The sequence below is a fragment of the Lingula anatina genome, chromosome 7, assembly GCF_051362555.1.
Source record: "Lingula anatina isolate TDL-2025a chromosome 7, LinAna3.0, whole genome shotgun sequence".
Classification (NCBI taxonomy): Eukaryota; Metazoa; Brachiopoda; class Lingulata; order Lingulida; family Lingulidae; genus Lingula; species Lingula anatina.
This window is the reverse complement of record NC_141773.1, coordinates 5,733,510-5,758,986: the sequence shown is the minus strand read 5'-3', so window position 1 is coordinate 5,758,986 and position 25,477 is coordinate 5,733,510. Positions and strand designations below refer to the sequence as shown.

Genomic DNA, 25,477 nt, shown 5'->3' with positions numbered 1-25,477 from the left:
TTGACTTTGTTTGCTTATATGCACAGGAACAGAATTTACATGACCACATGTCAATAATTTTAGAAAATTTGAACTCTGATACAAAACAAATTGACAGTTTAGTGTTGACAGTATTTTTGCATCTCTATTTATTAACAGATTCGCAACGACAAAATCAAGAAAACTGTGAGGCAAACCTTCCCCAACATTAGTGAAACTAGTGACGCCAATCTACAAGTCACAGCGTTTCCGGGGAATGCCAAAGCTAGCAGGAGAAAAACTGAAGCAACATGGAATATCTCAAAAACCACGAGTTCACCAAAAACAAGGACCTCTTTCTTGCCAAAAACAACAGTATCAGAGGAGGCAGAGACGCTGAAAATTTGTAAACCGAGAGGACTCACAGGAAAACTACTCATGGAGAAAGAGCCAAAGATGGTTCGTGAGAAATTATGGAACTTAATAAAGCTTGCTTTCCTCTCTTATTCCACCAACTTTGGTGGATTCCGTTTTACATGGAAGGGTTTAAGGAATTATGCGCTATGGTTAGAAACGTTGAATCCGCTGAGGTTTCCCTTATATTGCTTGATATCTCGAGGCAATTGCTGCGGTTTTGCATAAGGTCAAAATACACATCTAACACAGTAAATATTTGCACACTCGCTTTGAATAAATAATACATGTATCATATATAATACCGTTTAAGCAAACATTTTAATTGCACTCATTTTACCGAGAAAAATTATCAAAACACACATATATATATATATATATATATATATATATATATATATATATATATATATATATATATATATATATAACGGGAACAAAACCAACTTTGTAGCAGGTAGGTTATTTCTGTTGTCTATAAATTGCTCCCGTTTCTTTAGCAGGTAGGTTATTTCTGTTGTCTATAAATTGCTCCCGTTTCTTGCTTTCTTAATTCATCATTTTTTTTTTTTTTTCAGATTCCACCCAGGATGAACGCTTCATCGGTTAATACATCGTGGGCAGAGAATATTATAAAACGGAAAGAATTCATACGCCGCAAATGTGCTGAACACAACATCAAAACAAACCCACTACCAGCAGGGGAACGTTTGCATTTGTTTTGGGTCGATGACCACCACAAGTTCATCTTCTGTGAAATTCCCAAAGCTGGCTGCACAAACTGGAAAAGAATCATGCTTCTGATGACGTGCAACTACAACAGGTCTTACATATGGTCCCTGAGTAAGATTGGAGTTCACGAAGGATTGTCCAACAAAGTGTTGAAAAGATTAAAATCATTTACACGCAGATCAGACAGTGACGCCAGACTGAAAAGCTACACTAAAGTTTTTATCACGAGACATCCATTCGAGAGACTGGTCTCATTTTTTCGAGAAAAACTCGATAAAGCAAAAAATGAATACTATATTTATCACCCGTTTATTGCTGGTTACGTTTTACGTTCCATACACAAGAGGCCTAATGTGACAGATGCAATGATTATGGAACATAACGTAACATTCCCAGAATATATCCAGTTTGTGATAAATACCAAAAAGCATCCTGATGTCCATTGGGGTATTCAGCATTCCTTGTGCCACCCCTGCAGCGTCGACTATGACGTCATAGGAAGATACGAAACCATCGTTGAGGATTCCAACAATCTTTTGAAAATGTTAGGGATTGACGAAATCACCTATCCGCAGTCAGACAATGTTGACTTTGCAAAATACAAGACCAAGGATTTGGTCTCCAAACATTTCACCACTCTTAAACCTTGGATGATCAAAGAGCTGCAGACTATGTATAAAACTGATGCAGACATATTAGGTTATGATCTTGATTTAAAGTTAGAATTATCTGTTATGGTCGGAGACTGAAGGCTGTTTTTTATTTTATTTTATTTATTTATTATTATTTTTTATTATTTTATTTTTATTTTTATTTATTATTATTATTTTTTTTGGGGGGGGGGGGCGGTTTCAGGGTCATAATCATTAAGTTAAGTCAGAAAAATATTAACCTAATCTTAACATGGGAACAAACTGATGCAGACATATTAGGTTGTGATCTTGATTTAAAGTTAGAATAATCTGTTAACATGAAGTCAACATGAAGTGTTATTTTGTGAGAACAAATTCATTTAAAGACACAAGTCGCGTGACAGCGCTTGTAGCGTTCTCTAGCGGCAGTTTACAGTACACAGAAAGCACCCACAGCCGAACAATCAAGCCATTTCTATGAGATCTTGGAATACTTCAACTTTGCCTGTTACTCTTGAAAGTGGATGTTTTGAAAATGATTTCAATTCCCCGAGAACAAGAAACACAAACAATGTAAAAGACGAGACAAGTTACAAAACATAGTAGTAGGGCCTAAAGAAAGAGGGACGTGTTTACGTCCACAGCGATCGATGTATCTACCCGTAACCCGTAACCGGTGTGAAAATGTTAGAAATCGAGACACTGACAATAACTTTTGCAGACAAGAGCGGACGGTAAATGACTTTAAAACCTGCTTGAATAAACGTACCCGGTAAGTTCATTAATATTTTTATCAAATTTGGGAGCAACGAATTTTCCACACTTGTTTTCAGTTCATATTGCGTCTGCATAGCGCGTTTGATACATTGTAGCAGACACTTGAAACTTTACGTGAAAACAGGGATTGTTTACGCTCTGCATGCTGGGTAAAAAAGGGCAAACTTCCGGTTTTGTTTCATAATGCGGGGTCGGTGTCGATGAAATTGATGTAGATATATTAGGTTATGATCTTTGTTTAAAGTTAGTATAATCTGTTTTCGTTGTGATCGTAGAAGCGGTGTAAAATCCTGGCTTTTTATTTTTTTAATCCCCGTGCTGAATCTATTCAGTGTCTAAGCGGCAAGCTTTTAAGCGGGTTTCCATATTTGATCCGCGGATCTGTTAGTCCGCTGTTCTAAATTCGCTCAAAGACTATTATACCATTATGTAACGATATCCTTGAAAACTCACCAATGAGCTCTTAATCACCATTTACATACCAAGCACCCCCCCCCCCCCTCCCCGCCCGGAGGTAGGCCTATAGGGCAGTTAGGGCACGCTAAATCTTTAACTAATAATGAAAGTATGGAAAATTAATTCAGTTTTTTTTTTTCTATCCTTCATGTTTCCTAATTGCTGAACATGTTGACTTTTTTTTTTTTTTTTTTTTTTTGTTAACTTAAGAGCTTTCTCTCCACTTAACGAAAGAATGCTGGACAGCAAGCTCTTTAGTAAACAAAAGTAGTCAACATCTAGTCATCTAGCTGCAAAAGGCCTATTACCTCGATGCCAGCGAAGTTAAAGCTGCATTTCTTTATCTCTTACTTAGCCGTTGTGGCATATTTTCCTGACCTCCTCCACATTAAAATTGTCCTCCAGAGCATCGTATACATCACTAATTGTTATGCTAGTCAAGTCTGTGCCCTCAATGAATCACCTAATGTCTTACTTCAGTGTAGACGTTGTCCTCTTTAGCAACAGACGCGCTCCAGGTCTGGATCAGTTGACATGACTTAGGGGGCGTTCAGATAAACCCATCGTACTGGCTGAATCGAGCCAGCTCTGCGGGAGATTCTCCCTAAGTGCAAACACTGTAATCCGCTTATATTTCTGACATGCCTCCTCGAGCCGCTAGGGGTAGTTAACTAATTTTAAAACTACAGATTCAGGGAGCCGTGTCAGACAATTGAGCTTATCATACTGAATTCACCAGAGCAAGAATTCCACACAGAGCTGGGTCGATCCAGCTGTTACGATGTTTGAATCTGAACGCGGTCTTAGCAGCATAGTACGATATGTTCTGTTCTCCTCGGTGCTACTCCACACTCAGGTACGGAATAGAAAAATCTTATCAGTGAAGCATAGCTAGGAGAGGGAATAAAAATCAATAGCCTGAAGTTCTCAGATCTTTATATCTCTATCTCCTTTAACTCCACTCTGTAAGTTAATTTAATTATTTAAAAGTAACTAGACATCTGTGACTTGACATGGATCCAGAATTACAGTATCACAGAAGATTTATGATATAATCAAGCATAAAGTCGTAGCCTAGGTGAGTGGCAACAAGGTACTAACAATGGATCTTGACAGGAGGTTACTCGTGCCCTCGATAAATTATCCATTTCTAGTTGATAAAATTTATTCATGCGTTATTAACACGAAATATTGGCTGACTAACTGGTAAATCTTTTAAGACTGCCACTCACCGATACGCTGTTATATGAGTATGTAATCATATATGACATAAATATGACACATGAACTAATATGACACGCAATCTTAAACGTCCTTGTAAGTCGTTCAACAAGATACTGCAGTGCTCGTCGATCTTCAAGTCAAAACCGCGTAGAAACGGGGTGCTTTTAAGAGAAAATAATGTCTTAAATGATAAAAATGGGCCCTCAAAGTTTTAACTGTCCACGAAAATTTAACTGTACCATAGGTCTCCTAGCTGTAACAAAACTGAACGTTCAGTTTTGTAACAGCTTGATCGAAGCCTCTTTGTAGAGAACGCGAAAACTTAGTATACATGTATGTACTGGAAAATAGTATTTTTTAGAACTAACATCATTTGACCAGACTATAATTTCTCTTTGTTTGTTTAGTCGGAATCTTTTAAGAATTGTTCTTCAAAAATAGTTCGAGAAATAGTTGATGTGGAGAAAGCAGGGGCGGATCCAGGGATATTTTCTGACAGTCTTCCAAATAATCTTTGTTTATCCATCCTCCATTTTTGACCGTCTTCCGATAGAAAAAATAGATGCCTGTCAATGTAAATTTGAAACTCTGACCGTCTTCCGGAAGACCCAGAAGACGGCCTCATGCAATCCGCCCCTGGAAAGGACTTTTCGACACGAGACATTTTCCAGTTCATTGAAATATATAAAATAGATAACAGGTGGGGAATTCCATTGTGAAAACAATGTAAATTTTTTAACGCTAACACCGAAAGGAGAATTGGTTCGCGTACAGAGCTTTTCTATATGAAAAAAGGAATGCCTCCTGTTTTGTATAAATGACACGGATGCACGTCGATCGCTGGTTGAGCTTCAGTAATTCTATAAATGGGAGTGTATCGGCTCCTTTACCTGAGCTGGTACTGCATGATAAGGATAATATAAGAAGGCATTTGTTCCTGACCTCTTTCCCGAGGCTGCATGCTAAGTAGTTAAATTGGCAATAGGCGATACATTTTAATTGCCCAGCATTATATCTGCGTTATACTTTACCAGGTCATACTAGGCTGTACTTGGACGCCGCTGATTCTTCAATGAGACGATGATTTCAAAGGTAAGGAGATGTTTATTTATTTGTTTAGAATTCTCTGGATAATTGAAAGTGTAGTCACAGAGAATAGAAAATAAGGCGCAGCTACACATAGCTCTACGTTTAAGAAGCTAGACTTTTATAATGCGGAAAAAAATAATTCCCCTGGATATTTTTGCAATTTTATCTTATAGCACCAATGTTAACGGTATCCAAAAATGGTGAGAAATTACGATTTTCACACCGTTTTCCAATTTTCACCGGTATCATCAGTATTCACCCCCATGACGAGAGTAACTCAAACCATAGACACTTACAACTCAATATTGGGTTTAAGTCTGCGACGATGTTTGAATACATACCTTGTTGATTAAGGAAAAGGTGTTGAAATATCCAGTAGTAATTTTACTTTGAGGATCAATCGCCCATCGTGTGCTTTAAACACACCATATCAACATTTTTCTTGACCCCTATTAAAGAAGCTAAAGTTCTGCGGTTTTATGAGACATCGAAATATACTTCCATGCTTCAGGTAACTAGTGGTTACGTATGTATCACGTAGGAAGGTACTAACATGAATAAAAAAGTTGGCGTCGCTTCTCTCTACACATATAAAACACTTAATATAAATAATGACAATTTGGCTGTGATAGAGATATAAAATTGCCTTCTTTTCTCTCGTTTTGATAGTTATACTTTTTAGGGGGGGGGGGGGGGGGGTACGTCAGACGTTAACGAAGGGACACGTACCCGCTGCCCGCTGGAGTAAACGTGGAATTAAAGTCATCACTTAGTTGGCCTCTGTTACGAAGTAACGGAATCACTAAGAGTAAAAATGGTAAAAATGGATGTCAACATAAACCACAGCCGGGATTACGTTAAACAAATGATGCACTCGGCTTTTATATTCTAAGCCATCTTAATCCAAGAATTCAAGAAGACACCCCAGCATAACTCATGCTGCAGAATGGCAATTGAAACCAGAGGCCCAGGAATGCTTAAGATCGTCTTTTCTGTCATCCAAATGTATTTGCATCGCATTGGTATTCGGTTTTGGTGATAATCTTGTGTCGGTTGAAATGTTGATTTCCTCAAGCAATAATAGGGTTATTTCTACAGATTTTTACTAGTGTAAAGACATGCCATCTTCAATGAGGACACCAGGGTGGTGTCTGGTTGTCGCACCTATCACAATTGGGCCTGCCCAAGTCTTCCTGACAGTGCTCCGTGACTCTGAAATAGGACTTGGGTTCCCATCCCTAGATCGATCTAACAGGATCGGCCCATCTCCATGGGGTTTCTCGCTAAATTGCTTTCAGCTTAAGTGGCTTAGTCTGTCTGGGACGCCTGCTTAAGCTGCTAAACGATAGTTAAAGGGATAATAACTATTCGTATGAGATCTACATTTCACAATAAAAACATTGTGAACAACTCATAGAAATAAAATATATTCTGCTGTACAAGAAAAACGGCAGTTATAGCTATTATTCTGATATGTGAGCTTGTCTTTAGACCACGTAACCTCCACTGATGGCTAAACTCTGTTATAATCTCTTAAGAGATTATAACAAAAATAAAAAAAAAACTTTTTAGAGAAAAACAGGGACTAACTTTGAATGTAAAAATGGATTCATTAACCATTGGTTAGTATGGGAAAATTGTTTACTCCAGGAAAATTCATTTTTTGGCCAAAATGAAGAGTTATTATCCCTTTAATTACCCCCTATCAGCTTCAGTAGGCGTGACTGACATCTAAGCCGCTAAAGTTAATTGCAATTAGGCGAGAATCCCCTTGGAGATAGTTCGATCCAAAGTAAGTACGATAGGGTCTGGGAATTGTTTCTAAGACTCGGCGTGGACCATTTTAATGTTAATGTATATGGAATATCAAAATATGACCGAAGTATCATCCTTTTGGTCGTTTGATAGTGCCAAAACCAAGGAATTTTCAGGGGCGGATCCAGAGATATTTACTGACAGTCTTCCAAATTATCTTTGTTGATCCATTCTCCATTTTGACCGTCTTCCGACAGAAAACATTAGATACCCGTCAATGTAAACTAGAAAATCTGACCGTCTTCCAGAAGACCCAGAAGACGGCCTAAATCCGCCCCTGATTTTATAATTCAACAAAATATGTGAGAAAATATACCACTAGGTCCTATGTGGTCGATTACTAACATTTTCCCATTAGGGGTGCCTCGAGCTGGCATAGCATGCATACATAACTTGACCTAATAAACGTTGCAGCATTGGCGCATTTTTGGAGGAAAATCCCCTTGTATCTCCACGTAAAAAAAAATGGCTGTCAACTTTTGAGCGTGTGACGCACGCGCACGGCCCCGGGATTGGTTTAGGCGAGTTTTCGTGCTGAAATCTGGGCCGAATTTTCAAACGAAAAATCTAGGCAAAGTAGCTTGGGATGTTTTGGGTGGTGACCATGGTCTGAGGATTATTTATTTATTTATTTATTCTTTTTTTTAAATTATTATTTTTCTGTTTTCTTCCTTGTTTTTAATTCTATCCCGTTTATTTTTCAATTCTATTTCATTTTCGTCGGGTCGTACACTTATAAAGAAGAAAAGAGCCACCTGATGGCTTTTTGGTGCTCGAGTGTCCCATGTGTCTTTGTTCCCGTCAGAGGCCTCAACAAAAGGCCAGACATATTGGCATCTATTGTAAACCGGGCTAAGACCCAGCACAGTGCTATATATAAGAACAAGACCTTAATTTTCACCCTTACTTGACCGATCCGCTTTGAAAGATTGACAACTTACCGGGCCGAATATTTCGTCAGAGAATCACGTTAACGCAACCCTACCTCGTCAAGTTCTGATAATGTCAGCAGGAAGCGAACTTGAAGCAAATTTGTATAAGGGAGAAAAAATTCTGTAACGACATTACATGTTCGTTCCTCTTTAATTGTACCGGCCCACTTAAGTGTAACGCTCGAAGTGAAGTGTCATTATATTCTTTAACCAATCAAGGTGACAATCGAGTGTGGCATGGAAAATATTCAGTGTCGCATTCATTCGTATTATCAGAACAGAAGGAAGTGTGATTTTGAGTGGGCACGGCATTCACCGGATTTGAACCTCCCCCAGATTTTTTTCTGTGGGTGTACTCGGTATCTCAATGATAAAATATACCAGAACAACCCTCAAATGATTTCAAATGATTGGTGAACTGTGGGGAGCAATCGCAGCAAAAATGAGGGAAACTCTAAGGAGAAATGTGTTTGAGAAATTGACAACTTTTACGCGACACATGAAATGTGCATCCAATGCCTCGGAGGCCATTTTAAAAAGAACATACATGTAGCTTTTATGCAAAGCAACCAAGAAAATTGAAACTTTGGGAAAAAATCATGCACATATTGAAGTTTAAGTCCAGCAAATTTCTTGATATTTTGATGGACCTTTGTAGGATTTTGAAAAAATATTAAAAATTTTATGGGTTCTTTCTTTTTCTGTCTTTTGTTCACCCTGCATCTTCCCTTCAACTTTAATGTCCTTGCTCTCGCCGGTGGAAAATACCAAGAGGCGCGTATCGCCTTGCTGTTCCTGTAGTTAAATTTTGGTGTTAATTTTGTTTTTAAGCATTATGCAATGTTACTTCAAACTTGACAAAATAACCCATTTTGTGTATCATTTTTTTTCTGGTTTTTGTCTGTACTTCCGACAGTTTTGCTGCCTTATTTTATGTGTTACTATCAAGACGACCCGGATCTCCGCACAATCTGATCAATTTGAGTCATAAATAGGCGGCATTTCGTGATTTTTCTTCTTAGATATTTCGATACCACCGTATGATTTATACATCCCAATGATTTCAAGCTCTGTCGCCCACGGTACCATGCTCAGTGTGGAGTTTACCCGTTGACAGGCAGTTAATGTCAGGGGCCATTACACCAGGGCTGTTATAGCAACCTATTGAGACACGTAGACAGGTAAATGACGTCGTATGCATCACCTGTGCCCCATGGTGTTAAGTAAATTGCATAATAAAATGAAATATATATCCAAGTAACTGTTCTCGGGAGTAAATCTGGCTATGCTATAACAAACATTTACAATTTGATGAAGTACGTTTCTATTTACAAATGGCTAGCCACTTTGATTGTCTTAAAGAAACTTTCAATTGCCTTTTGGAAATCTTTCAGGCAATGCGCCTAATCGTAATAAATCTGATAGTAGAAGTAGTTGCATTGTTGTTATAAGATATATTTTCATTGTAATTCTTTCTGAGCCGTAGGACTCAGGGGTGTAATAAATTTTATTGATAAAAAGTAATATTGGCTCCACGGACCGTCAAATGGTGCACTGCTAGGCCTGCATGCTTACTGTCACCCCCTCGTATGAACTTCAGAGCGAGGACAGTTTGAAAATAGGGTAGTGAAAATAATTAACTATATTTCAAATATTTATAAAGAGTCATTTACGCGTTAATCGGGAGATTGGATAAACAATTAATTTAAGAGAATTCCCTAAAGAGGAAAGACATGGTTTTGTCAGATGTACTACTCCTATAGACAGACTGTAACAGGTATACGTCACCTAGGTAACATTGACATACAGGTAGGTGGGTTTTGAAATGATATGATTTATGTCTTAAGTACAGTACAGTCATAGGTACAATCCTGCCTTCCAGCACTAATTATTGTCTCATTTAGTTTGTATTATGATGTGTGTAACATGATCTCAGTTATTGATGTTTTTGAAACAGCTGAAGTATTTCATTTTATTAGACTACCACAGGTTAAATAGGACTCAAAATGAACTAGGATCCAAAATAATTATTATATTATTAAAATCTGAGCTAAGCTTTTTCAGAAAAATCGCTGGCAGGGCTTTGGAGTACTAAATGATGTCATTAAACGGTGATCGTGGGTGGTCAGGTAAAGGAGAAATTTGAGACGGCAGTTTTTTCAATTTTGCCCCAAATTCGCAATTATGACGTCACCCGTAATATGACATGTGTGTAAATGTTAAATTATTTACAGTAGTCACTGAACACTGAAGATTTATCTGTTATCCAAAAGAATTTATGTAAGGCAATAAAGGAGGAGTTTTTGGCAAAGGCTAACGATATCCTTTTAAGACGCGGCTTTCAATTATGGTTTAAGCATCTCCTCGTCTCAAAGTAGGATCCAAAATAAGAAAATTTTAATTCGGATCCTCGTCTCAATATACCGTAGCTAGGCGCACTGATTGTGGTAATTTATATCGTGATCATTATATCTTTAATCATTTTTAAAAGTTCAGACCAATTTTCGGGTTTTAAGTTATTTTGTGGAATGGGCCCCTGGTCGTTTTCGAACGCAACCACTGCAATTATCGAGGTCTCATTAAGACGCAGCACCCAATTATGGTTTTAGCTCCTTCCCGTCTCAATTTACCTTTCTTAGGCGCACTTCCTGCAGTAATTGCTATCGTGATCATTATATCTTTAATTATCTTTGTTTTTTTTCTGACGTTAATGTCGGGAAAGCTAATCATACTGAGAGCTTCTATCCTTCAGCCGAGAATCTTTATAATACAAGTGCTTGAATTTATTTATTCAAAAATCTATTACACTTTTTAAAACATCGACTCTTTTACTTCTCAATTTATTCTCGATTCTGTATATATCTAGTGTATATCTTTATTGACTGAATACATTTTATCTTATCTAAGTACTTTAAATCAAATTTGTACTCGTGTTTGTAAGGCAGGTGCCATTTATTTATTTATTTATCTTTTTTTTTATCTAATTAAAATATATTTGCCGTTGCGCTATACAATACAGTAGAATTGAACAGGACGCGTGTGCGGCATCCCGACCCATAGATCATCCTTTTATAAATAATACTTAGACCTCTTAACTTTGTTGACAACACACAAAGTGTCTCTTTTTAAAGAGCTGTTAAAACACCTGTATTATATATATTATCAATATTTTATGTCATAAATTGAAAGACTTCAGTTGAAATTTAATAAATCACTTGCTGGCCACATTGATTATTCTTTGATTTTTATGTAGTCAGAGTATTTGAGTATAGAAAACTGCTAATGCATTTCAAACGAGGTATTTCTTTCTAAAGCATTAACAACAGTTCATGCCTTTCGAAATTATAAGAAACGGAGAGAAACGCCCTTTTTGTATGTGTGTGTGTGTCTGTACGTGTTGAGGTGGAACAAAAGGGACTCTTTCTCTCTGACAGTTGTCAATGTTGACAGGTATACCATTTGCTTTTGTCCCTCTGTTCATAATACATTTATCCATTCGTCGCTAGCCTTTGCTCAGTATTAGAAGTTAAGGCTTATTTTCAGTGTGGCTTAAGTTATTCAGTTATTTCGCCCAGGTGCACCTTTGGGGACAGGTTAATACTAGTAATCGGATCCCTGTTGTTTGATCGCGCTTTGTATGACGGGGTAGTAGGACAAAAGGTGGACGTTTCTACTGTTCAGTACTCTCTATATTGCTCATTGTACTGCTGGACGTGTTGTGAGAATTTTGTCGTTAAATGTTGTGTCATTTTACTGATCTTCGACGTCGTGACATCCGCGAAAGGTGAGAGAAGCTCTTTTTTTCTCAGTTAATTCCCTTTATGTCACCTTTGATATTTAATAGCAATCGTTTATTTCAATAACGCACAAAAACGTCATTTTAAAGTCATTTTCAGGGGTCAGGGTCTCTTCTGAAAATAACCAATGGCCAATGGCAAGGTCCATCCCTTATGGACCCTCTCTGCTACAAAGCTAGAAAGCTGTTTGCTTAGCCGTTCTATATACCACCCCGTGGTCACCTATAGTTACTGCGTCCACTTGTAACAATACATGCCGATCGATTCTTTGGCAAACAATTATAAATCCAGTCTCTCACACGCCCATGCATATGCGTCTTTCAAAATGGCCGTTTATTGACGCACGCGTATTTTTCACAGGTAAGACTGTGATGTCATTTCAGATCTTTTTCAACATCAACCTCTAAAAAGCGACGGGGACTGCGACGTGAGGGGTGGATTTAGTCAACTATGACAAGGAGAGGCCGTGTGCCCGGCTTGGAGACAAAATGTGAATGTCACTGACGCCACCATTCCCTGACCGCCGAGGAGGAATATGGAGTAAAGGGCACGACTCTGAAATTATTCACAGGGGGGATACGTACTGCACATCATAAGCCGTTACATTTAATATAGCACAAAGGGAGTTGACAGGTAAAGTTGCCTTGTCAGATATATGTGTGTGTTATTAAAATATCGAACTCCAAACCAAATTTTGAAGTCAGCTCTTTAACATTCCAACAAACGCTTAACCTGTAGGTTGGTTACGTCATTCCGGTGTTCCAGAATATATAGTTTCGACTCGCCCAGTGGTTACTGCGAGAATTCAGTGTACACGTAGGGAATATAGCGCAATGTTAGGGCAAGCTGCGTGAGCTGGAAATAATATTTTCCTTTTTAATCATTCTCCGAGGGAATAGAGGAAAACGCGAAGACTGCAATAGCTATATTACACAGGTAAGTTCTTATTTTATGAGACATGATGAACGTTAAATCATATGATATATACGTAAGGTGGGAAAATAGACAGGTATTAATATACTGCAAATGTCATATTATGAAGATCACTCCAATGTATCACAGCCTTAGAAATGTCAGTTTTACATGAATTAACAATGATAATTTCGATGACAATAATCAATTGTAGATAGCAGTATTTATACACATTCTAGAAATAGAAAATTTGCCAACGTTTTATTCAATTTTCGCACAGTTGTTGGGTTGGTTATGTCACAATACACTTAGCTTGACTATTATCCAAATGACAATGTCTTTTGGGTGGATTTTCTAAATAACGGTAAATATTTCTTTACAAACACGAAAGATAAATTGGGTGTTACACGTCGCCCGTGATTCGAAAGCATCGTGAATAGCGACATATTAAAATGCAATTGACTAAGGGTATAAGATTTCTATGCTTATACCATAACTTTGGGAGAGTGTTACTTCTGATGTGGCATTTTAAAGCTTCATATTTTTTTTTCATATTATTCAAAGTCCCTATCGTTTTCTTTGCATAACATGCCTCAATGCCCAGGTACTCAGCAATGTCTGGTTGCCCCTGAAAATAGGTCCCTTTTCGTGTTTTTCAAAATTTCGAGGTGTCTGTCCTATTTGTTGGTGTCGTTTATCCATCAATTTTCCACGTTTGTCTTGGATGTTTATCATGACAGCAGTAAAAATATTTACTAATTTATTGAATAATGTACACAGATTATTGAACAGAGGTTCAAATATGCTTATAATTTATTTTTTCGGAAATTAGGAAAGTAACCAAATGCTTTTAGTTTGTAAAAACATGGCCTACAAATAGTTTTATTGATCCATTGTTATACATTGTTTAAATTGGGATTGCAGAAATGTTTATGCTAACTAGTATTTTTTTTTAATTCAATAATTGATTCTTGGTCTGCTTGAACCTCATTCTATTAGATCTTATACATGTTAACCAGTGCTTTAAAGAAATGTAACATCGGTCATAATTTACTAAAATAAAGGAATTGTCGGTCTACGACATTAAGGCATATTTGTTATGAAACAGCCCTCACGTTATATGGATTTCTTCTGTCACAAACATGTTACATGTAGATATCATTATGCACTATTTAAGTTGAAGGATTTCAGTATGCTTTGCATTATATGCCTGCAGACGCTTTGAAAGTGTTTCAAGGGGTCTCATTAAGAGGGGTTTTAAGTCTTTGAAGAAAAAAACAAGAAAATTGGATTTATCACTAATTAACTTGATGAGAGTCCTTATTCATTTTCCCTTTTTTTTTTCAGATACAATGAGGGTCCGTATGGTGATAACACGGGGCATACAGGTGTCCGCTATCCTCACAATCATATGGACGCTTTATTCTATTCTACGTGAGTAAACGTATATATGTCCACGAAAAATGAATAATTGTGGAAATGACCCCCCTTTCAGTTGATTAAAGGTACGCCCTACGTGTTTGAAAAATATCGTAAAATCATACTCTCTCTGTGTACCAATCCCGCAAAGCTATTTCTCTTTCCCTATTTAGACCTAAAAGCTATAAAGCCCCTCAAATAAAAGTACCCAATGGACGGGAAGATACGGCGTTTTGAGTTACTGGGCAGTCATAGAGATCTAAATCATTAAAAGGAAATGGGATAAAACATCGAATTCAAATGAATGAGAAGATGAAAATTGCTTTTTTGCCCAAGATTTCAATTCAGAATTAATTTGGCGGGTAAAGTACATCTGAATCATTTGAATATCAGTTTTTAGACCTTTTAATGTGCCCAGAAAAGAGGGATTAGAAGATCTTAGCCTTAGAGGTAGAATACCTGGCAAAATGGCCCGAGGCAGACAACGTAAGTCCTTTCTTGACAATTTTGAATTACCAACAAGACACCTTTGGTCATGGCGAGAAATAGAACCCTTTGGCAAAATATCATCGTTCGTCAAACACCGAATCGGTGATGGCACATGAAGAAGAAGAATGTGCCCTAAAGTTCTTTTTTTTTTTGCTTACTCTCTCTACCTTACCTCTCCGCCAGTAAACACTTATTTTATACGTATTCTCATGCCCATTAGAAAACGTGTAAAATAAGTGAACCCATAAGCCCATAAATATGCTTAGATTACTTGTGATAAGAGCTTGTCTTACTAGTACAGTTCCTTTCATTACTAACATTCTCACACCCTTTTCACCTTCATTCCTCTCTCTCTCTCCCTCTCATTCGTAAAATTAGTAATCATTTGTTGTCAAAGATTAAATGATGAAGTAATTGCAGTGAGTCCAGTATTGCCCAGCCAGCTATTCTACCTAATTTTTTTTCTACTCAGAAATTGGACTCAGCTCAGAGGAGATGGCTTCTGTTGTAGGTTTACAAAGGAAAGTTGAACGGCAAGACATGGTAAGAGTTGAATATTCGTGTTCATTTATCATAGATATTAGCTGCATTCATTTTCACTTTAATAACATAAAATTAGATTAATAAACCTCTGAGTTTCTTTGTTGCATTTATAATGAGATCAGATCACTATGTGATATTCTTCACCGTCTAGTAGGTTTCATATTTCTAGACAAAAACAATATAGCCATTGTTTATGTATTTTTAATCGAATAAATTTCAATTCAATCATTACCAATACATATTATATGAAGAGATATTGAAACATTTTTAAAAGAATGTACATTTATTATTATTTAGACCACTCGTGATTAAGGGGGTATTTTTTAAGCATTTAATCAATCAAATACAATTCATCTGACAGTCCACTACCGCCAAGGCTGAGGAGACGACAACAAAACCACCTGAACCAGAGACGCTGAGAAGCTGTAAGCCAATCGAATTTAGGACTAAAATGTCCAGGGATAAAAAGCCAAAGCTGGTTCGTGAGCCGTTATGGGGTCCGGTAAGTTTTTATTGTTTTTTTCACGCACTCAGTCAGACATACTGTAGGCTGACCAGTAATTATATCCTGGCTAGCAGTAAATAATGTATACATGCTTTTAAACTATTATATCTATTTGCAAAAAAAAAAATAAATAAATAAATAAATAATAATAATAATAATTTTTAAAAAATGATAATAATCATAATAATTGGAATGCAGTGATGCAGATAAGTTGGACTTCCGTAGAACTAAACCTGCCTGGTTATACCCCCTTTACACTGGATGGCGTCCTCTCTGCGTCCTTTCTGCGACCATGAAATTTGGCATCGCTGTGGTCTTAATAAGCAGGCACGAGCGTTGATTTTGTATCAGAATGAATGCTCAATGATCGGCCAGTTGTCGGCACGTAAAGTATTATAATTTTTAAACTCTCAAATGGGGCCGTACTGCTGGACGCAGAAAGGACGCCGTCCGGTGTAAAGGGGGCTTTAGAATTTATCTTCCCCTAGCATACTATAGTAAGCAGATGTTACCGAGCCAAGCTACTTCAAAGCGAAAATGTCAAAAAAAATGCCTAATAAGCAAAAATGTCAACACCTTATAAGTGCTAAGTCTGTTTCAACCTACATTTTTTAAAAGTATTCACTCTATATCTTGAGATATAATCTATATTCTCATTCCATATCAGTCATTAATTTATGACTTTTGCAGCTTCCTCCCCGAATGAACGCTTCATCGGTTGACGCAGTATGGGCGGAGGAGATCCAAAAACGGAAAGAACACATACGCGGAAAATGTGCGCAATACAAAATCAAGACAAGCCCACTGCCAGCAGGCGGAGCTTTACATCAGTACTGGGTGGATGACCATCACAAGTTCATCTTCTGTGAAATTCCCAAAGTTGGCTGCACAAACTGGAAGAAAATCATGTTGATGATGCTATGCAACTACAACAAGTCCTACATTTGGCCCCTAGGTCAGGAGCAGGTGCACGAAGGATTGTCGTACAAAGTAATGAGAAGATTGCAATCTTTTAAACAGAGAGCAGACAGTGACACAAGACTTAAGAACTACAAAAAGGTATTTTTCATGAGGCATCCTTTCGAAAGACTGGTTTCGTTTTTCAGGGATAAACTCGATAAAGCAAGGGGTCACTTTCGTTATTACCACCCAAGAATTGCGGGCTACGTATTACGTTCTATGAACAAAAAACGGAACGTAACAAATAAAATGATTATGGATTATAATGTAACATTCCCAGAATATATCCAGTATGTGATAAATACGAAGAAGTTTCCTGACATTCACTGGGGTATTCAGCACTCCTTGTGCCACCCCTGCAGCGTCGATTATGACGTCATAGGAAGGTACGAAACCATCGTTGAGGATTCAAATAATCTTTTGAAAATGTTAGGAATTGATGAATTCACATACCCGCAGTCGGACAATACTGCGTATGCAAAACACAAAACCATGGATTTAGTTCCAAAGTATTTCAAGGCTCTTAAACCTGAGATGATCAAAGAACTACAAAATATATATAAAATTGATGCAGATATATTAGGTTATGATCTCAATATAAAGCTTTGATAATAGATATCAGTACGTGACTGAAACCGAGCTAAAGAGCCTCAGGTCACATATTCAGACGAAAATCTAGTCATGGATTTCAACATGGGACCAACCACTTAATCCACTGATTTAAAATGTGATAGAATAAATATTTAAATATTTACCAGCAAGGGGATGTTATATTGGGAGATTGTGGCCATTGGTTTGGTGTATCAGTATATTTAGGGATATCATTAATGTGTATTTACGTTCCCTTCAGTATTGTTTTAGTCTTTTTAGTTTTGTTTTAATGTAAGATTTATTTTAGTGTAAGTTTGTACTTTCATGATTTTATGTTGTCAATATATCTATACGTAAGTATCGACATTTTATTTACTTATTTATTTATTTATTGCAATGACGATTTGCTAAATAGAAAATCGAGCATCAGATTTTGAACAGTTTTTAAAAATGATCACGTATCAATTTGGGACATGGTGAACAACGGTGTGCACATGATGACCTATGGATACCCATATCTTGATGGAGAACAGACCATCCTTCTTGGTGATACATTGTTAACATGTTCTTATCTTTCCAATAGAAATATGTTAAGTAGAACTCTTTAGAGGAAGGTTTATCTCTGTACAATTGAACATTTTTTACAACATTTTGAACATTTTTGAACATTTTGGTGCGTTTGTAATGTTCAGCGCGTGTTGTGATAACGTGGGTTTCTTTTTAAACCTATTAATTATAGCCTTAGAGGATTAGTGTATTCACCTGCGGGTGACGTCAGCAGTGAACCTACTTAACTCACTCGAAGCGCGGGTGATTTTACAAACAACGAATACAAATATAGCAGAAAGGGTCCTATAGCAATATACACCTTAGCATCCTTGTCTTCGCGACCGCGGAGCCATTTTTAATCGAAAGGTCACATTTCAGCAGTTATTTAATTCACCTTTCATTAGGCTACTTAACGTGTTTTTTTTCACATGGGTATGTTATTTTATAGTGTTCAGTCCAGCAATGTCATAGTGGCAAATTGTTTATACGGATACGCTCTCCTATATTATACGTCATTGTTTCATGTTTTTTATTTGATGTTTTAAAGCATTACAATTATATTTGTACAGGGCCACAGACAAAAGATTCAATGTGTTTATATTAAGTATATCATGAACCAACAGCATGGTTCCAGTTGTTATAAGATAATACAGTTACATTCCATAGGTGGAATATATTATAATGGTTATGGATGGTGTTATTTTAAATAAATCATTAATGGAACTTTATTGGGTATAATTTAAAACATTTTTGAAGTAAAACCGAAGTGCATTATATGATGTTGAGCAGATTTACAGCGTTATATGACGTTGAATAAAATGTTTGTTTTTTTTTTTTATTGCGTATTCTACTTCTTTGCAAAACTTGAAAACGTGGACCAAAGTGGACATTTTTCAAAATAACCCAAAACAATATGATGACTATTTTCATATCCCTCTACTTCACATTCCATTGAGCATCCAAATACCAAAACAAAACCTCCCAAAAAGTTAAAAGTGACGCAGATAAGACTGCCATACTTCGTGGAAATCATTTGGAGTGTCTAGAAGCTGGGCCATAGTGTGTTTGCCGTCTGTAGGAGAAGCCGCCACGTCTCCCTGTAAGTTAAATCCTCTGGCCACCCTCCTTTCAATGCCCACTGACTCCGTAAGCAGTGCAGATGTGTAAACGTCTTCTATGTGAAAATACGAAACATTATGAGAATTGTGCCACATCTTCGCAATGTCGGCTGCCTTGAGAATAAACAAAGAACCAAGACAAAAATGGCCGTAGTATTGGTAGGGGTAGAACCGGTACGGCGAGTACCATTTTGAACGGGGATTTCGGTGTGGTACACCGGAATACATGCAGTTCCCGAAAAGGGCGCTTGTTGCCATCATTTCGGTCTTGAGCTTGCCATAGATCCGTCTGCTGTCTATCAAAATATCATCGTCTGTCTTGATGACAAATTCTGCATTCATGCAATTCTCAACAATCCATTGATAGCCCAATAAGGTTTTTCTAGACAAGTTGGCATAGCTTTCTATGAAGTCACCTATGACAAGATCGTGATATATATCATTTTCCCGCCGCGCGAGAGCGTTCAAATCTTCACGGTGTTTGTGGTATCCAATGAGAAATACGACTTTGAAGTCACGTGTCACGTTAAGTGCGGAATTGGCCCACGTCTCCCGTATCGCTTTTCTCTTTTCAGTATGAGAGTGATAAGAATTTATCAGAAAGACTATTTTGTAGTTTTTGTCCCTGCACGAGTTCTTGGGTGACACATAATAGGTCGCCTTTGGTATTGTACATATCTTACATGCCCGATCGCCATCTGGGAGATTTTGGTTCCCATATTGCAACAAAGTTTCCATGTCGATGTCCTCCCTCGGTTTGATGTCCCTCTGCAGTTTTGGTCTCTCGTGCGGCGACATCAGCCTACTTAAAGAATTAGAATCACCTCTTGGTGAAAGTACTGAAAGAGTTGCGTACAATACCCAGTACAAGGATATGCTCAATAACATTGACACCTCGGCTGCCGTGTATGTCGACATGGTCATCATCCCTATGCCAATGCATTAAAAAAGGTACCGAATCCGCTGTTACAATCACGGCCAATGCAACGATATAAAACGCTGTATGTAGCTTTTATGTTTCATATCCAAGCAATTTATTGCCAGTATTTCAATGAGGTTTTCACAGCTGAATTGCTTGCATTGTTTTTCCCCTAATTTTATTGCAAATACTTCAGGCAAATTTGCCCAAGGCTTTTGTCTGATCCATATACACGGTGATATCGCAAGGACTCAAAAATGGCAGTTGGTGAGAGTAGGCCTGGGTACTTACGTGGTTGGGCTTTCTTGTCTAACAAGACCGGACCCTAATTTGGTCAACGAATTTTTTATCTGACAGTCATGACAGTGGTTACTCGTAAACAGTTAGTATTTTATGTCAAATCAAATCTACTTGGTTTTGGAAATCATCACAGTTTTCGCCAACTGGTATGATTAGATACTACCGCTTTCGTGTTAATCACTGACAGAATGACCTGAAGATACATGTAGAAAGCGACATAATTTCTGCAACATATATTTTCAATACCTCGGTCATGAAAATATGATTCAGATTGAAGTCATTACTATGCATGGCATGGCTCTGGTGGATATCTCCTGTGGTGATACACAAAGAAGTTAAAGACCATTCGTGCCAAAGACAGTCAGCCTCGTTACCCTTCAGGACAGCAGAGTCTAAGAATACGCTTGCCAAAGCTGAAACAGTGGCTAGAAACTGAATGTTTTTACAAACTTTTACTGGCCTGGTTTTGGTTTTATTGGCAATCGACGTGGGACTAGCATCAACGCTGCTGACTGCTTGAGATATCGAGTTTAAATTTGGGAAGAGACACCTATAGTTACTAGATAATGGTGAAGAAGTTCATTTTAAGTTTTAGGTTTGCCAGTTACAGAACACTGGTCATTTTATGTCTTTTCCAGTTCGTTGTCATTCTTTATTTAACAACTAGGTGAGTAGTGATACACCACCTTTTTCTTTCCTCTTCTTTTTGTATCTACTTATGTAATGCATATTAGTTATAACATGTTTCTGTACCACCCCCTCTTGCAGTCAAGCCGCTCGTGCATTTATAATATGTCTAGAGCATAAGGTTTTTAATGAATTCCATTTTCAGTTTTGATTTATTATTGCTATAGCTATACCAATTATTGTATGTCAATATGTCTTTTGCTGCTAGATGACTAGATGTTGACTTCTACTGTTTACTGAAGACATTGCTCTCCAGTATACAAATGAAGGCTGGCGAGCAAGCTCTTTAGTAAATAAAAGAAGTCAACATCTAGTCATCTGGCCGCAAAAGGCATATTGCATATACGAATGAATGAACTACGCTTAATCTGCAAGTAGATGATTATTATGTTGCAACTAAAATATAACCATTATCTAGAACTAATTTCAAGAAAAAAAGGACCCATTGAAAACACACAAAGCAAACTAAAAGAGTAGACACTATTGGCTAACCCATTACTATGCTATATTTTCAGGCTTATAACGTACAAGCCGGTTGTTGCCAGTCATCCTTGTAGAATAAATATCAGTCACCTAGGTTAGATACATAACTGAAAACTGAGTATAATAAATATACATTAACTTGCTCATTTAAATCTACTTGTTTGCAGCATATGCACAATAGGATTGAGATATTAAAATACTGCAAATTAAGTTGCTCAAAAGGAAAATATAAAAGCATTTACGTGTACAAAACCTAAAAAAGTTAAAGCTGGGCAAAAAACTATGTACGAAAATCAAATTCTCCTGAGTTCCATTCCACGTATGCCTTTATTAACATCCATTGTGAATATTTCTCCTTCATCTTCAGAGACCAGAGTGAGTGTAGTCATGCACAATATAATGTCAAATGATCTGAAGGCCGAGCTGTTCAAAGACTTGACACCCGGCGGCTCTTGGTTTCCCAAGACCTGTGACGCCCTGTCCCACGTGGCTGTCATCATTCCGTTCAGAGATAGACAGACCCATCTGGAAATACTCCTTCAGAACCTGCACCCGTTTCTCCAGCACCAGAAAATCCACTACACTATCTTTGTCATAGAACAGGTATATTAGACTATATAGATTTATTGTCATCAGCCATTAGTGTGGCAAAATCTAAGCAACTGCACCTCTTTGGAAAACAGATGAATTTTGAATACACAATATACACTAAGTTCGGTACGAGTCTGAACTTGGAGCATTACGTTGTTGTGGTTGTATCCAATCTGAGTTTATTTATGTTTTTATACCAAACACAGGTCTGTGAGGCCTGTAAAACTTTAATGACGTCATAGTGAAGTCTTTGGGCTTATATTCTGCTGTATAATTTAACAAACATTTTAATTCCACATCAAGGTACCCCCGGCCACCTTCAACCGAGCTCTCCTCATGAACGTGGGTTTTGTGGAATCCCAGCACACCTACAACTTCTCTTGTTACATATTCCATGACGTGGACTTGATTCCAGAGAACAACCAGCTCCTGTATACCTGTCCCCAGGGTTTGGGCGTGGCACATATGGCTTCCGGGCAGGACAAATGGAAGTGGAAGTACGTGGCCCATACAATCATTTTAATGGCGGATCTAGTAAACCACGATCTAAACATCCCCCAATATCCCCACCCCCTCCAGCATCGCCGCGCGCGCGCACACACACACATTTCAACCTTTCTGAGTCTTTGTTTTATTGCCTTTGCACGCAAAAGCGGCGGGTGAATCGAGACAAAATGCCTTTTTTTCTATCCCGATAAACGTCGAACGCGCTCATACATTGGATTATGAAGGCTGGTCTTTGTAACAGAGCGAGAGAATGAAATCTCCACAAAAACCTGATTTCATCGGTTTTTATCATGATGTAGGATTGGCTTGATTTCCTTTTTATTCAGCAAATCCAGCCCCTGTCCCGCCCTTCCCAGACACATAACAAAGTAGTAAAAATCCATTTGGGGCTCAAAGTGGTAGGGCCAATGAGTGAGATTTTATTATGCATCTTTTTTTGTAATTTGAATTATAGATAAACAGTAAAAAACCTGAAACTCGGACTGGCACGTTACATGTTTCAAAATATTAAAACTTAATGAACAGATTAAAATGATAACCATATATCATTCATATACGAACCATGCATGCAAAACGAACAAGAAAGATATTTTATAGATTATATTGTTATATCATGTATTTCATGACATTGTAGAACTCCATATCGTGGGTATATCGGAGGTGTGGTGGCAGTATCAAGAGAGACTTTCACGTCTGTCAACGGCTTCTCTAATGTATATTTTGGTTGGGGCGGAGAAGACGATGATTTTAGAAAAAGGTAAGTGACTAGTATATAATGGAATATGTGTGCTTCTTTGCGTGTGTGTGTGTGTGTGTGCAGGTACGTTTAGGAGCTTTCTTTAGAGGGTAGAAAGGACACACAATAAGGTCCACGTGGGGCATACCCCAAGCATCATTTATTTCAGTTCACGGATTTTCAATGCTGCAGAGAAGTTGGCAGAGGGGAGCATTGAATTGACCCCCATCATTTCTCTCTTATGTTTACTTTTTATTTATTTAATTTATTTTGCAGGAGACAATTTTGTCTAGTGGAGGGAAGAGAGGGGAATGGTGGGACACTATCAGAAATCCATCTCAAGTATTAAAATTTTTATTGTAACACGTCAAATTTGTATATTTTGATGTTAAAACGTTCATCATATTCTTATACTTAAGGCTGACTGACAAAGGAATTAAAATCCAGTATCTACCACCAGAAATTGGACGTTACAAAGCAATAGCCCATGGAAAAGATAAAACAAACCCCAAAAATATCATGAGGTGCTTATCAGTTCCATTAAAACGGGTAGTATTTGGCGAAAAATAATCTGGACAGGAATTTACATGTACAAGTTGTTTATTTATTTATTTATTTACTTTTCTTTACTTTTACCATAAGTTAATGTTTACGGCATTCCGTTTAAAGAGTTGCGTTTTTCTTTAACATGAGTTACAATTTTTTAATTTGTTGGCCCTACCAGCTAACCGTGCATTTCATAATTTTGCAGGGAATTCTTTTTGTACCACACAAAGTGGTTACAACCGGTAGACGGACTGACGTCGTTGAGATACACCAAAGTATCTTTGGAGAAGAGGCCGACGTATACTTTGATCAGAGTCAACGTCAGCGAGGAGGACGTGATAGAGGTGAGCTCAATAAATCAGATATTAATTATTAAAGAGATATGTAAACATGGCTCGCAAATTCAAAATACGTTGATCTGATGCTCATCATGCTGATAAGGGTAGAGTATCACCAGAGAATAAAAGGGAGGTCTCAGCTGTCATATATTTGTATTGTTGATAATTTCAAAAGTTTAAACTTAAAATGTTAACGTAAAAAGTTGTCAGCAATGCCTCTTCAATGTAAGATACTCAACATTGTAGAGGCACATTTTTGCATGCCATGTTTTATTTTTTTTTTAGAATATCTGGAAGGAAAGCAATTTAAAGAAGCCCACTGAAAAAGAAATGCTTGCTCTTAGAAGAGGGCGACGGATAGGACTACATATTAAAAGATGGCGATCTATGCGGAAAACTCGGCGACAGAAACACAGCAGATGGCGACTAAAACGCAAGATGGCAAATGTACACCTAGACCTACATGTAGCTGGGTTTTCATCTGAACTTGAGGAGAGCACTAAATTGTAATAGACTCCTTTTAAATCTCAGTATATAACAGTAAAGTCATTTTGATGCTATTGCAGATAGAAAACTGATACTATCGTTTCATGTTATCAAATTTAGGGTTATGGAGAAAAGAAAAAAGAAAGGGGAGGGGCAGAAGTATTAGAGTTAAATGCTGAGCCGTAGGCTGAAAGCATTCTTGAGGGGGAGAAACTGTTGAAAGTGTACGATGCATGTAATAGTCTATAAGCAGGTTATAAAAGGGCACACGTGAACCACCTGAGGCACTCAAGTAGACTCTGATGCTGACTAAGACGACTAAAGGAGTACTTAAAACTGAAAGGAAACGGATAACATATTCTACCTCATCCTAAGCAGCGTTCTTGGATTGAAATGATAAACATTATATCAATATAATACAGACAATTAAAATAAAAAGTAAGCGGTTTTATTTGAGATACATTCCTTCGTTTCATTGCATTTGTTATCTTTCATTCTTGTATCGTATTACATTTATTTGGAATAATTAGGTAACAGTAATATTAATTAGTATTAATTTGTTAAACGTAGATCTAGTCAAAATGTCGTGCATGTTTTTAATGGAAAGAAAATTAAGAGCAAATGAACTTTCCATCTGACTGTGCTCTTAGAACGTAAACTTTATATTTCGTTTAAATAAGGCAATTTTACTTACATAACACGCACAAAGACAATTGTTTGGGAGTTTCTTATATTCGCCTATTTGCACAAACTTATTCAAGGAGACCCATAAATAGATTTATACCCGTAATATGCAAAGGAATATGATAAATATATACAACATTGGTCAAAAAGGTTTTCCCACCCCCATGTCCTTGCGCTTTCATTTATAAAATGATCACCTCACAAAAGTAAATTGTTACGAACAGTGCTTTTTTTATTCCACATACTATATCTAACATGATTAATGGTTCAGAAATACAAAATAGCGGT

The 25,477-nt window shown here is 37.3% G+C and overlaps 4 protein-coding genes across 8 annotated transcripts; 3 read left to right on the top strand and 1 right to left on the bottom strand.

The window, feature by feature from the left end:
- The first annotated feature begins 943 nt into the window (after nt 1-943).
- LOC112041261 (carbohydrate sulfotransferase 9-like) lies at nt 944-1,861 on the top strand. The gene has a single exon (XM_024074148.2). It carries the CDS (start codon nt 963-965, stop codon nt 1,851-1,853), a length of 891 nt encoding a protein of 296 aa, XP_023929916.2. The 5' UTR covers nt 944-962; the 3' UTR covers nt 1,854-1,861.
- A 294-nt stretch (nt 1,862-2,155) lies between these two features.
- LOC106153108 (carbohydrate sulfotransferase 11) lies at nt 2,156-18,632 on the top strand. Of its 5 annotated transcripts, XM_087017988.1 has the most exons (8): nt 2,156-2,508; nt 5,228-5,285; nt 12,187-12,762; nt 14,086-14,172; nt 14,551-14,643; nt 15,119-15,189; nt 15,551-15,691; nt 16,385-18,632. In XM_087017988.1, exons 4-8 carry the CDS (start codon nt 14,091-14,093, stop codon nt 17,261-17,263), a joined length of 1,266 nt encoding a protein of 421 aa, XP_086874114.1. In that variant the 5' UTR covers nt 2,156-2,508; nt 5,228-5,285; nt 12,187-12,762; nt 14,086-14,090; the 3' UTR covers nt 17,264-18,632. The 5 variants fall into 5 exon arrangements, with proteins under 5 accessions (XP_086874114.1, XP_086874115.1, XP_086874113.1 ...); XM_087017989.1 differs by lacking the exons at nt 2,156-2,508; nt 5,228-5,285 and adding an exon at nt 11,525-11,813 and having other exon boundaries at nt 12,210-12,762; XM_087017987.1 differs by lacking the exons at nt 2,156-2,508; nt 5,228-5,285 and adding an exon at nt 11,525-11,813.
- Nucleotides 18,633-18,783: 151 nt separating this feature from the next.
- LOC106153117 (beta-1,3-galactosyltransferase 1-like) lies at nt 18,784-19,710 on the bottom strand. The gene has a single exon (XM_013526928.2). The coding sequence runs from the start codon at nt 19,708-19,710 to the stop codon at nt 18,784-18,786; it is 927 nt and encodes a 308-aa protein (XP_013382382.2).
- Nucleotides 19,711-20,088: 378 nt separating this feature from the next.
- On the top strand, nt 20,089-24,691 carry LOC106153118 (beta-1,4-N-acetylgalactosaminyltransferase bre-4-like). Its single transcript, XM_087017127.1, has 7 exons — nt 20,089-20,098; nt 21,669-21,904; nt 22,196-22,389; nt 23,028-23,156; nt 23,555-23,659; nt 23,887-24,025; nt 24,626-24,691. The coding sequence occupies exons 1-7, from the start codon at nt 20,089-20,091 to the stop codon at nt 24,689-24,691; spliced, it is 879 nt and encodes a 292-aa protein (XP_086873253.1).
- Nucleotides 24,692-25,477: the final 786 nt, after the last annotated feature.

Excerpts from the sequence above, each read along its gene's own strand:
- LOC112041261 (XM_024074148.2), top strand. The coding sequence starts at position 963 with ATGAACGCTTCATCGGTTAATACATCGTGGGCAGAGAATATTATAAAA.
- LOC106153117 (XM_013526928.2), bottom strand. The coding sequence starts at position 19,710 with ATGTCGCCGCACGAGAGACCAAAACTGCAGAGGGACATCAAACCGAGG.
- LOC106153118 (XM_087017127.1), top strand. Across the intron at positions 23,660-23,886 it reads AACCCCAAAAATATCATGAG|GGAATTCTTTTTGTACCACA; the intron begins GTGCTTATCAGT and ends ATAATTTTGCAG. Across the intron at positions 24,026-24,625 it reads GCGAGGAGGACGTGATAGAG|GGTTATGGAGAAAAGAAAAA; the intron begins GTGAGCTCAATA and ends TATCAAATTTAG.
- LOC106153108 (XM_087017988.1), top strand. The coding sequence starts at position 14,091 with ATGAGGGTCCGTATGGTGATAACACGGGGCATACAGGTGTCCGCTATC. Across the intron at positions 14,644-15,118 it reads AATGGCCCGAGGCAGACAAC|AAATTGGACTCAGCTCAGAG; the intron begins GTAAGTCCTTTC and ends TTTTCTACTCAG. Across the intron at positions 15,692-16,384 it reads GTGAGCCGTTATGGGGTCCG|CTTCCTCCCCGAATGAACGC; the intron begins GTAAGTTTTTAT and ends TGACTTTTGCAG.